This window comes from Vanacampus margaritifer, chromosome 1 (assembly GCF_051991255.1).
Source record: "Vanacampus margaritifer isolate UIUO_Vmar chromosome 1, RoL_Vmar_1.0, whole genome shotgun sequence".
Lineage (NCBI taxonomy): Eukaryota > Metazoa > Chordata > Actinopteri > Syngnathiformes > Syngnathidae > Vanacampus > Vanacampus margaritifer.
The window spans coordinates 19545922-19559330 of record NC_135432.1 but is presented as its reverse complement, the minus strand read 5'-3'; the positions used below and the strand labels follow the sequence as shown (position 1 = coordinate 19559330).

General features: G+C 37.1%; 1 protein-coding gene across 1 annotated transcript in view; it reads left to right on the top strand.

The window, feature by feature from the left end:
- Positions 1–13409, top strand: part of LOC144060901 (nociceptin receptor-like) — a 51755-nt gene that overhangs the window by 25665 nt on the left and 12681 nt on the right. Inside the window, exons 3-5 of the mRNA XM_077580830.1 lie at positions 2223–2310; positions 3520–3702; positions 7700–7784. Of these exons, the coding sequence (XP_077436956.1) occupies positions 2223–2310; positions 3520–3702; positions 7700–7784 (356 nt within the window). The remainder of the gene's footprint in view (positions 1–2222; positions 2311–3519; positions 3703–7699; positions 7785–13409) is intronic.

The following is a 13409-nucleotide window of genomic DNA, read 5'->3' as shown; positions in this document are numbered from 1 at the left end:
AAGTCGACAAAAACACAGATCATGACACCCTCCTTAGTTTAGGTAATCACCAGATAGTCTGTGCTAAAGAATGCACATTTTAATTTCTTAGCTTGGAGAAAACAAACCACTCATCTTTAATTACGCTAATGCAGTGTTGTGTTTAAAATAACTCCCCCCAAAAAGTTAATAAATCCTATGACAGTATATTTTCCGTTTATGCAGTGACGGGCCAACACAGTGCTGGCTGTGGAGTGTGAATAATTCAAAGTTATGATTAATATTTGAAAGGGAACAGCACGCCGGATGAAAGAGTCGTCAGATTGCGGATTCCTTTCATCCTGGTTCCTCCCTCCATCTTTAATGGAGGGAAGAGGAAACGCAGGAGTCGGCGAGAAGATCGACACGGAACTTGTGAATGAGGAAAGTTTTTATTGCAATTGGACAAGCGATGGTGCAGTGGATTTAAAAGTGCAGCATCATCTCGAAAAAAAAAAGGCAATTCAAGCAAATGAAGGCAAAGTTATCTCACTAACTAAGGTGAAGAAACCAAAACTTTTCTACACATTTCACTGCAATTATTTTGGCTTCCTGTCACATTAACAGGCATCTTAAAGAGTCATGGGTTCAAAAGCAAAACCGAGAGGTATAGATAATACTGTACCCCTAAAAATATAATACTTAAGGACAGTCTGTTGCTGTTTTTCTTGTTTAAGCTAAATGCGTCAAAACAATGATTCTCAACTGGTGAGTTGGGACCCCTAATGGGTGGGTCGCCGACAGGAAGTAAAACTTTACTGGGGGTTCTTGGTTTATGATGGTTCCAACATACAATGTTACAAGGTTATGAATTCCATGCCATGAGCTAGTATGCGCAGAAGCGTACGAATATGTCAACGCATGACGCAACACAAGGGGGCGTGCTCAGTTAGCGCAGTATATATTTATTAAGTGTTTTTTGACACAAATGGTTACTGTGTTATGGTAGATTAGTGAATGGACTATACAACAGGGGAAAACTCTTCTTTTTTTTTATTTATGTTATGTCACTGCCGTAGGAATGGAACTGCTGTAAACTGGGGGCCCCCTGTCCAGTGAAATATAGAAAATATTGCTTTTTGACAGGTTTGTGTGAGAAACATTATTACTTTGGGTAAAGGACTTTCCTAAAAAGAAAACCGTGCCGAGATTTAGGTGAAATTCTATGAGGCGCTCTGATGAATGGAAGCATGTGTTTTTTAGCGCTATTTTATAACAATTTATTTTCTTTGATGTTGTTAAAAGTGGGTCATGACAAGTGCAAAATGTGGGTTCCAGGTTGACGACCTCTGCTAAAATGTTATCATGTCATAGATCGTCTTTACTGACGCTCCACAGCTTTAATTCACAGAGTTAAAATGTGGCTTTGAAGCTTGCTGATGACTTATGCCAAGTGCAAATAGGGAGTTGAGTCACAATCTAATCTGCGCGTCGGTTGATTCATTAGTCAGTATGATTACACAATCAATCACAGAACTAGATAACCAATGTAATAAGTCATAAATTTGCCCTTCGTGGAGGCCTTAATGAGGAAATGCTTTGAATGAGATGCACCCGCTGTGTACAATTTATTCTTCTTTTCTGTCCTTCTTCTAACAGTACTTGTTGAATGGTATATTGCTGTGTTCATTTTCTGCCCACATCTGATCTTCTCTATCTTCATTCTACCAGCATTGTACTACTCTGATTTGCTTTATCGGTCCAAAGGTCTGACTAGTGCAGACACTGGAGACAATCACAAAACTTCTGCTTAGAAACAGATGGGGAAATAATTAGATGTCTACAATTGGTGTAGAATCCTCTTCTATGCTGAAAAAAGACAAATGTCAAGTATCACACCAGCTTGTCTGTTCATGTCAATTTCCACGCCAATCTTCAGTTTGTGGATGTGAATTGAACAAAACTTCTCCAATCAATGGTTACTGTTTGAACTTGTGCGCAGCTTGTTCCATCACTCACATTAATAACACTTGAAAAGGGCCAAGTCAGTCCAGTCATACCAGGACCGGCTGGTTTAGAGTGATGCTTTAAATGAATTCCAAAGCTGAAGGTCTGATTAAAGTGCCCCCACGTCCCCCACTAGCCAACTACAGGATCTAGTTGTGAATTTTAATGCCGGACCACCACCATGCTTCTACTTGTCATGCACACTAACTGAAACTGTTGATGTCTTTGTGTGTGTCTCTATGTGTGTGTGTCTAAAGATACACTAAGATGAAGACGGCCACCAACATCTACATCTTCAATCTGGCTTTAGCTGACTCTTTATTCCTCGCCACTTTACCGTTCCAGGTGAGTTCTTGATCAATGACAAAAAAAAAAAAAATTGTCATAAATTAACAATTTAGAGTGAAGTGTTGTGCCTGTAAGGTTGCACTCACACAATTCACTCCAGGTCATCCTCTGATTAGTTGGTATTGTTATTTCTAAATAAAAGATTTTGATTGATAGAAATCCCTTGTTTTGAAATGAAAAAGACAGTAAAAGATGCCCCCTCGTGGCTGCGAGCCACTGTGCTTTCATCAGATTCATCTGCAATCTGTACTGCAACAAAACAAGTACGGTGTTAAGTGATCTGACTGACCAGTTTTTCAAGGATTTGAAGCCATCGTTCAGCCATTTTTTTTTTTTTTGCTCTGACTTGCAAGTTAAATTTTTAGATATAAGTGCTATGGTGGCAGTGAGTTCAATTAATGTTATCTAATAATGAGTAACAGCAGATAGCAATTATTCAAAAAGGATGCTTAAAGTTGTTTAGTGTCACACCCAGTTGAAGTTTACTGTCAAAATGGACATAAAAAAAGAGAATTGCCGTTGTGTATTTAATACAGCCACATACGCAATTTTACCTTAGGAAAGTCCGCTGAGTTCATATTAACAAACAATGAACGGAGGATTAATATTATTCTACTTTACCGAGGACTTCTCTTCCTGGATCGCCATATGTTGTGTTATACCGCCCCCAGGTGTCCAAGACGTGAACAACAAAAGGAGCGGCACACTAACCATTGAGTTGAAGCAAAAAAAATGTGGCAATAACTGTTTATTTAGTTATATTTTATTTAATGATGTCATTACTGTGTGTTCTTTACTGAGTTTCAGTTTGTTGTCCTCATTGGGTCAACAACCATGGAAAGTAAATGTCTTTTGGGCATTCACACAATTGATTTGAATATTATTACAATCTAATGTGTTTTCAACACTGCATCTGCAGCCTCAATTATTCATCCACCAAGTTGTATGTGCAATCTTGTCAACAAAGACAATCAATCAATGACCTCAAACTATCTTTTCTGAAATGTCATTAAGGCTAAATGACTATTTACATTTTTAATTAATGTGTAAATGAAGTCTAATCAGCGTAAGGATCAATTAACGGCGTGAGAGAAAGGTGAAGCACTTTCACGCTCCACTTGACAGAATCATGAATTCTCCATGGAAGCGCTTGAGTGTGGATGGGAGCTCCACATCCTCATTGTTTTCATTTGGAAATGTTTCCAGGGCACTGACGTGTTCCTGGGCTTCTGGCCGTTTGGAAACGCCTTGTGCAAGGCGGTGGTATCCATCGACTATTACAACATGTTCACTAGCACCTTCACGCTGACAGTAATGAGCATGGACAGGTATGTGGCTGTCTGCCACCCTGTCAAAGCTCTGGACATGAGGACGCCTCACAAGGCCAAGGTAAAATGTGCACCACACAACAGAATATAAACATGGGATGTTTATATGGGATGGGACTGTGAGTGATGAAGCACAAGGCTGGATTTACACTACACTGTCCTTGGATATATTTGTATCCTTGAGGAAAATAAAATTCTGTCAATATTTAAATGAAAAAAAAAAGATAAAATAAACAAAGGAAAATAAAACTACTGTATACTAAAACGGTAATTGCAAAACAAATACTGGGTGTTCCTGCATGTTTTGGCCTCTTAGCGGCAGTGTGTTGTCGTACATCCATGGTGTACATGCTTACAATAAGAACAGAAGAAAGTTGCGATTGAATTCTATTAAAATAACTTGTTTTTCAGAGATTGGGAAGAATTGGGTTCTTTGAGTAGTGTTATCTTACCTGTGGGTATGTGTTTCCACAGCATGTGTGTGTGAATATTCGTTATTTGAAGAACTATCACTCCCGCAGGTTGATGCTAACTTCCTGTTAGCATTTGAATGGAATCCTCCATTCACTTGCATCAGCAAAAGCGCTAGGCTCGCGATGTGTTAAACACGAAGCATGTTTTGTATTTAAATACACACTGTACTTATCGTGTTTTTAGAGTGTCATTAAACAGCTTGAAGGTCGCTTAGGAACGGCAGAATCTCACTGATTCGCTCCGGACTAGCTACATGGTGCATTCAGGGTCCTTTCACAACATAGGGAACTTGTAAACGCGCCGCAGCGTTCTGCACAATAATCGTTTTTCTTTCGATCATTCCATTTTAATGATCGAGAGAAGCCAAAAACAAAATTGCGATAACATTTCGGTAAATCGTCCAGACAATATTCAAATTAATGTCAAAATTCTGGTTTCTGAAACATTCGGGACAACCTGTTTACATGTGTGAGCGGACAGAGTTACTCCTGCATACATATTCCGATATAAACCACGATACATGGACAGCGTCATTATGCAAATCAACGTCATTTCCATTTTTAATGTTCTACGGCCAATAAAGCACATTACATTCATGTCACTCACCACATTACAGTTTTTATCCATAGGTTTTGCACATTTCTTGAAACTGAAATTACATTTTCAAAATACCTTGGACAAATCCCAAAACCACCTTACAATTGGTGCCAACTGAATGGCATTTCTCATTGCTTTCATCAAATTGCCAATCTCTTAGTACATGTCTCAATTGCCTCAGGGGATCTGTGCAAATGGTTGTGTATATTTAGCCTAAAGTTAGCATAACGTGCTCACATTTAGCACATTTTCCAAATGAAGAGATCTTGCTGATCAAACTGGATTAGTTGTTTTTCAGTCTAATGGCTATCCTCTCCAGCTGGATTTCAGTGTGTAAGTCATAATATGCAAAATCATCTGTTCAATTGTCAAAATTAGTCAAGCATATCACAGGAGTTGTAGAGGATAGTTGAGACATTCACGCCGTTTTTTTCTCCTTGCATTGCAAGGGAATTCTTTATTTTACTCTCTTCCAAGTGTAAATATTACTCTAAAACTGAGTCTATTTGGTCCCACTCTAAATAGTGAAATTTACTCAACATAATTTACTGTGTAGTGAAAGTGTTAGAGTAGGTTGGTTCTTTATTTATGCTGTGCACTTGATATAATTTTAGGTATTAGTTTTTCATAAATATACAGAATTTGGCTTACTTTTTTTTTTTTTTTTTTCCAGGAGAGCTCAGTATTGTTCATTCGATTTGACATCATCATTGCTCTCCTTTTTAAAAAAAAAAAAATTAATTAAAAAAAAAAAATTCTTTCTTTCTTTTTTTTTTTTTTTTAAATATATATACATATATATACATATACACACACATATATATATATATATATATATATATATTTTTTTTTTTGTATGTGGGTGAGCATGTGCATGTGCGTGCGTGCGTGCGTGCGTGTATTCATCAGTTCACCTAAAGCCCATTAAAAAAAATCCCATACTAATAATATAATATAATAATAAATTGCCAAATGCAGAAACATCAATGTAAGTTATCACGATGTAGTGGCTCTCGCTAACAGACAGAATTAAGTAACCAGAATTAGGTTAAAAAATTCTATATACGTAGACCATGTTTCTATAAATTTTGATATTTGGTTTTTATTTGAGGCAGATATTTTTTCCATTAAAATGTGATTTATGAGGAGGTTAGACCATTGGTCGATATTCAGAGTTTGTTTATTTTTCCAGTTAACAAGAATTGTTTTTTTAGCGATAGTAAGGGCTACAAGTGTAGATTGAAATTGTTTATGTGGTAAGTCAGTTGTTGTTAGGTCACCTAGCAAACACAAGTTTGGAGATAAAGGTATCCTACATTCCAAAATAGCGGAAAGTTTTTCAAAGACTTTAGTCCAGAAATACATAACCGGAGTACATAACCATAAAGCATGAACATAAGTGTCTGTAGTGTTTTGTAAACATTGGAGACAAATGTCGGAGTCTGAGAGTCCCATTTTCTTCATCCTATATTGAGTAATGTATGTTCTGTGAATAATTTTATATTGGATAAGTTGTAAATTTGTGTGTTTTGTCATTTTAAATGCGTTTTCACAAACTTGAATCCAAAAGTCAGATTCCGGTGCTATAGACAAGTCTGTCTCCCATTTCGAGATGGGTAAAGACATTTTATTTACATTTTGGCTTACACTTTCTTTTGTTGCACTCTAATGTGTAAGTAAATTTGTGTGAATAAAAAGTGTTGCAATTTCCTTTACTGTGAGTGGAGTATGTCAAACCGCAAACTTTGAAAACTGCTCTTGTAAAATTATTTCCCCCCCTCAGTTTTATAGATAATATTTTGTTAGCGGCACCTCTGCTGTTGTTACAAAACGTCTAATAATTTTGACTTGCCGTGCTCACAGAATGCCAAAGGGCCGATGCATTTTGGGGGCATGACATAGAAATTTGATTTTGACACATAGGTGTAAGCTGTTTCGGGAGAGATGCGATCTTTTGCAGGTGATCCATGGTATTGTGCAAAATCATCCAAGTTACTTTTGGCAAAATAACTAAGTGAATGCAGATGAGCCAAAGTAATTGAGAAGGATCTTTGCAATTGTGACTGTACCGACTCTTTGTTTGGGAAAGGAACTTGGAGTGAATCATGTGTGAGCAGTTTTGGGATAGATATGTGCTTTTGCTAATGAACTGATAGGTTGTCCATAAATGTAAGTGTGTTTGACCAAATGAGCTTGCAGTTTTGAAAATGTCATCTCAGTTTCAAGAAATGTGCCAAACCTGTGGAGAAAAACTCTATAAAAAAAATAAAATAGTAGGTTTCCTCTTCTCTCCAAAAGTGTGGTTCTTGTTGCATTTTCACCATAGAGACAGAAAATAATGTGAAAATGTCGCAGAGAAATCAATGTATTCAAGTTCGGCTCGTTTAGCGAGTGGCAACGTAAAATGGCCGCCACACATACAAGAAGTTCAGACCAAGATTCCCTGTGAATAGAACGGTTGCAGAACACAAACCAAAGTGCCGTTCAAGAGAGGTAACCCGATCACATTTATTTGACTAAATATTTGGGTTAGGAAATTAGGTAACCCAGGGGTTTAAGAGCGTACAGTATTTGGGTTTTTGTTTACATGGCCTTTCAAAACCCAAATTCTGGCAATATTCAGGTTTTGAAAGGGTTATTGACTATAAACTTCTCCTGTGGCAACTGTGAATTGTGGCCATGCTACATCAAATCTGACTGTCGGTTCTGTTTTTCATCCTTTAGAATATTTGATGTGTGTTTTTTTTTTAAATCATTATTAAATACAGACCAAATATTCATGTGTTGTTCCCTCCATGGTGTTGTTTTCGTAATGACTTGAGTGTGCCATTCTGACTGCCTGTTCCTGTCAGCGCACTCCAGGGGTACACCGCCGTCAGCCTTGTTCAGACAACCTAGCGGGGGCGTCTTTCATTGGCCTATGGGGCAATTAGAATTGAGCCCTCCGCCAGCTCCTCGCAAACTAATTACTTGTCATTTTTGTTCAGGTGGTGAATATCTGTGTGTGGGTGTTGGCCTCAGCCTTTGGAGTTCCCGCCATGGTGCTGGGGGACGTTGAGCAAGAGAATAACAGTGAGTAACTGCATGCATCCTGTATTTTCCATGTGCACTAGACATGTGAGCTGGTATATATTCATCTCTGCTTATTATGCAAAACAATACACAATGGCGAAACGGTGCCACACAGCATTTATTTTTCATTATCCATTACTGAAGAAGGTTCAAGGGAACAAAAAGGCTCAAAGCTATCTTTCAGCAGGACCCTGCGGAGCTGCAGCGGGCCTCAACTTGTTCCCAAATGTGCTTGCTCTCGCTTTTTTACAGCTTTTATGGTAGCGCATCTCACTAATGTGCTCGACACGTGCGATTTATGATCAATCAAGTTATTTGCCAGCAAAGTGACTCGTCATGGTGGATGTTATGAATTCTTACACTGTGGCCTTTAAACAACATCTGGCACATTTGTATCATTTGCAAAACTGAGTAACACTTCATATTTCTATTTTGAGTGTGTAAGTAGTTAAGTGTTGGATGGCATTTACTGTATGTACTTAACTGCTTTAAGTACCAGGTGGCAATTTGAAATGAAGGCTTTATTTGTGCAGATGTTTGAGTAAAAGTGGAGATAGATGCACTTATGTCTATTGATTGGACCACAGATAATTGAATGTGTAACTTTCCGCTATTTTGGACTGTAGGATACCTTTATCTCCAAACTTGTGTTTGCTAAGTGACCTAACAACAACTGACTTACCACATAAACAATTTCAATCTACACTTGTAGCCCTTACTATCGCAAAAAAAACAATTCTTGTTAACTGGAAAAATAAACAAACTCTGAATATCGACCAATGGTCTAACCTCCTCATAAATCACATTTTAATGGAAAAAATATCTGCCTCAAATAAAAACCAAATATCAAAATTTATAGAAACATGGTCTACGTATATAGAATTTTTTAACCTAATTCTGGTTACTTAATTCTGTCTGTTAGCGAGAGCCACTACATCGTGATAACTTACATTGATGTTTCTGCATTTGGCAATTTATTGTTATATTATATTATTAGTATGGGATTTTTTTTAATAGGTTTTAGGTGAACTGATGAATACACACACGCTCGCACGCACGCACGCACACGCACACACGCACATACACATACTCACCCACATACAAAAAATAAATAAATAAATAAATAAAAAATATATATATATATATAAAAAAATAAAAAAGGAGAGCAATGATGACATGTCAAATCGAATGAACAATACTGAGCTCTAGAAAAAAATAAAATAAATTTGAATGTGTGACTTCTGCACATTACCCAGACCCGTCACCAGAGCACAGGCTTAAGGGGGGCACATGAAATGCATGGGGGGGGTCAATTTTTATAAATAGCCTACAGACAGCATGAACTTGCCCCATATATTTGGATAAATTCACATAGCACTGCCGTTCATGTATCCATTGAATGGCACCTGCTGACAGTATTATCATAGATAGCATTTACAGTACGTACACATACAATGTTTTTTTTTTTCTGAGAGAGCTCAGTATTGTTCATTCGGTAATCTTACCGATTCAACATGTCATCATCATTTTTTTTCTTTTTTTTCCTTCTTTTTTTTGGTACGTGCATGAGTACGTGCGTGTGCGTGTGTGTGCATATGTGTTTACAGTCAGGCACAATTCGAGACGGTCTCTTGTATGTTACGAATGGCGTTGTTGTAGGCTGAAATGCTGACATTTTCGGCAAACATAAATGACTGTGGTTTGTTTTGTAGTCCATCCATCCATTTTCTATCTTCTCCTCACTCGCTTCTCAAAGTGCAGACTTCCGCCAAGATTTATATAAAAATGTGTCACTTTGCGTCATTACGTGCAGTCATGTGACTTTTTTTTTCTTCTTTTTTCAAGGAGAGCTCAGTATTGTTCATTCGATTTGACATCATCATTGCTCTCCTTTTAAAAAAAAAAAAAATTAAAAAAAATGTTTTTTTCCTCATTTTTCTTTTCTTTTTTTTTTAAATATATATACATATATATATACACACACATATATATATATATATATACTTTTTTTTTGTATGTGGGTGAGTATGTGTATGTGCGTGTGTGTGTGCGTGCGTGCGTGCGAGTGTGTGTGTATTCATCAGTTCACCTAAAGCCCATTAAAAAAAATCCCATACTAATAATATAATATAATAATAAATTGCCAAATGCAGAAACATCAATGTAAGTTGTTACGATGTAGTGGCTCTCGCTAACAGACAGAATTAAGTAACCAGAATTAGGTTAAAAAATTCTATATACGTAGACCATGTTTCTATAAATTTTGATATTTGGTTTTTATTTGAGGCAGATATTTTTTCCATTAAAATGTGATTTATGAGGAGGTTAGACCATTGGTCGATATTCAGAGTTTGTTTATTTTTCCAGTTAACAAGAATTGTTTTTTTTGCGATAGTAAGGGCTACAGGCAGTCATGTGACATCCTGGCTCCATTGGATTGGTGAAACAGAGTCATGTGACACAAAGTCTCCCTGAAGTAATGAATACAGTGTAACTGGATTCAAGTAATGAGATAAAGGCTGGGTTAAATTCAAACCTACTCCAGTGCAACTGCTCCGATAGTGTGGTTCATTTGGTCAAGTGTGAACGGAATCATCAGCAATCATGTGCATGTGAGTCATTGTAGGTCAGCAAGGCTGGCTATAAATGACCAAAAAACAGATGTAGGCGCGACACCTGCAGTGAAAATACAGCCTGAGAAGACTGAGTAGTAAATAAGCAAGCAATATTATCAAAACACTAAGATGAGTCATCATTTTGCCCCGTAAACACTCATGTAATAAGTTTCCACGTGACACTTTAATCTGGAGTCAGTTTATCTGTTCTTTGATTGCCTCTAAAAGCAGTTGTACAGTTCAATCATGCCAGCCACAACGGTTTTAGTGGCACACCCTCCTTGATGCTCCGGTGAACTCCATTTCATTTAATGAGATGTCTATTAGCCCAACGCACAATCGCTCCACTCCAGTTAAACTTTACTGCCGCTGCCGCTGCTCTGCCGCCACCACAATGACACACTCAAAGGATCATCAGTGTGAACTTTGGGCTTACTTTCTGCAAATATTTGTTTTCCTTATGTCACTTCCTGGATATTTATCTCACTTGCGACTAACATTTCAACCTTTCTATGTTTCTTTCACGAAAATCGAGATCATTAACATAAAAGCTCTGGATGACTTGCTGTGATAGATGAAAGCATGAATTCTCTTGACCAGAAAATTCTCAGTAATTCGGCCATTGGTTCATGAGCTCATTTGGATTCTGCACCATGACAACAATAATCAGCAAGTCAACTTCTGAAAGGCTTAAAAACCAAAATGAAGGTTTTGGAGTGGCCTAGACAAAGTCCAAACTTAGAGTCAGATTGAAATGGTCTGGCATAACCTTTAAAAAGCTTCACGCTTGGAAACCCTGCAGTGTTGCTGAATTAAAGCAATTCTACAAGGAAGAGTGGGAAAAAACATCTCCACAGGGATGTGAAAGACTCATTGCCAATTATAAAAATAAATAATAAATACTTTATTTTGGTTGTTATTATTCAATTACAATTTCAAATATACACTCCACAACTACAAAATCGCCATAATCTTAAACAAAAATAAAGGATTATTAATACTTATTTTGAGTTGTTTAAATATATTAGTATTATTATTTTGACTAATTTACTAAATCTTGTTTGGTCCAAAAGGAACTTGCATAATTATAGTGTTGCAAAGAAATGTATTTGTCTTAATGTTTTTTTACATGTTTAAAGATGTTCTTGTTTTGTACCAAAAAACAAATGATTGTCCTAATTGTGATTGCAATTATTACCAAATTAATCGTGATTTTCTTCCCTAATCGAGTAGCCCTATGTAGCATCAAATAGCAAAAACCTTCATTTTTAAACTGCATTTTGTGTTTGCGTTGTTGTTTACTATGTTGTTTGCTGATGGGAAACATTTAAGTAAGTCTGGCAAACATGCAAAAAAAAAAATAGATACAGGTGGTCGTCAATTTTTTTTAATATTCTTGAAAAATTATAATAATAAATATAAAAAATTATTTCTGTAATTCCATTCAAAAAGTCAAACTTTCATAAATTATAGATTCAGGGCCCACAACTTAAGTGATTTCAAGTACTTGTTTGTTTATATTTTAGTGTGTGGGGGCAGAGCTAGGTAAAATCCAAAACAAAAGGGTTTTATTAATTAAACAAAAACATGGCGGTGCACAACGTGCTGACAAAAAACAACAAAGTTCTAAATCAACGCAAACTCAAGTGGCATGACCAGGAACTAGCACGACATGGGAGAAATGACCAAACTTGGCAACGACAATGAACCGACCCAAACTGGACAAACACAACAGACTAAATACACCAACACTAATGAGACACACTTGGGGAACGCAATAGGCTGAGGGCCCCGATTGGTCAGGCTCACTGGGAAGGGAAGAAACACAGGTGGACGTGATCAGCCATAACGAGACAAGGGGAGAAATCAGGAACACATGACAAACACCAACCACAGACAAAAACAACAAACATACCCATAATAAACCAAATCCAACCCCTACAAAACCGAAACATAACAACAGCAAGCAACAAGAAAGCAACATACATTTATGATTGTGATCAATTTTATATTTTTATTTTGAATGTGAATAGATTTGAAAAGGTGAACATATTTGTTTAAAATTTCACACCAGTGCCTGTCGCGAAATTTGATCTCTGCATTTGTTCCATAAACGCACGCAAGCACACACATTATTAGCAATGCAGATGTTAGCTCTTCCATCGGAGTCCAGGAGTGCCTTTTCCACTTAAGGGAATTGAACCTGGGGTCAAACAGCTACAAGCCTTGACCCCAACTTCATGACCACCCACGGTATCCATTAAAATGAATTTTAAAAGGCTCCTAATGTGGATTCAACGTAGATTCAGTGTGTTTATCTGTGTGTGCGTGCACATGTTGTTGTTGGTGGCGCTATGCTCTGCATGAGGCCCAATAGCTTCCCCAGAGGAGGTCATGTTTTGCCAGCTAGCCTGCTGACAGAATGGCGAGCCGCCCGTAATCCTGTGGTCACAGCACCTGCCGAATACTCTTGTCTTTATGAATGAATCATTTAACATTAATCCACATCATCAACTTTTTTTTAAATCTCATTACGCATTTTAGAAAAAAATATTTTTTAAGTGAAGCTTTGCCTTGTCAGGGTGTTTGCTTCTATGTGTTGATTGGTTTCCCCCTCTGACCCTAATTAAAGCCAGTGAATGAAAGTCAGGTCTTCATGCTACAAACTGACGCATTTTTGAAAAAGTCGTGTGCTATATTAAACAAGCCTTTGTAGCTTCCAAACTAGACAGAAAACCCAATTTTGTTTTTGTTGGCAAAGACAAGATGGAAATTTTACAGCTAGCAAATCAAGCAAGTAATAGCCAGTCAGGATCCTGTAGCGTTACCATGCAGTGGCTGTTACCATGGCAACTACAGCTCAACTAACTTTAAAATGCATATTGCTTGTTATAACAGAGACCTTGTTGTACTCCAGCATTATCTGTAAATGTTTCATTTGGTAAGAAAAAAGTGTTAATTAATTAAATTTATTTCAAAGATGTATAGATACTATTACACCCAATCTGGT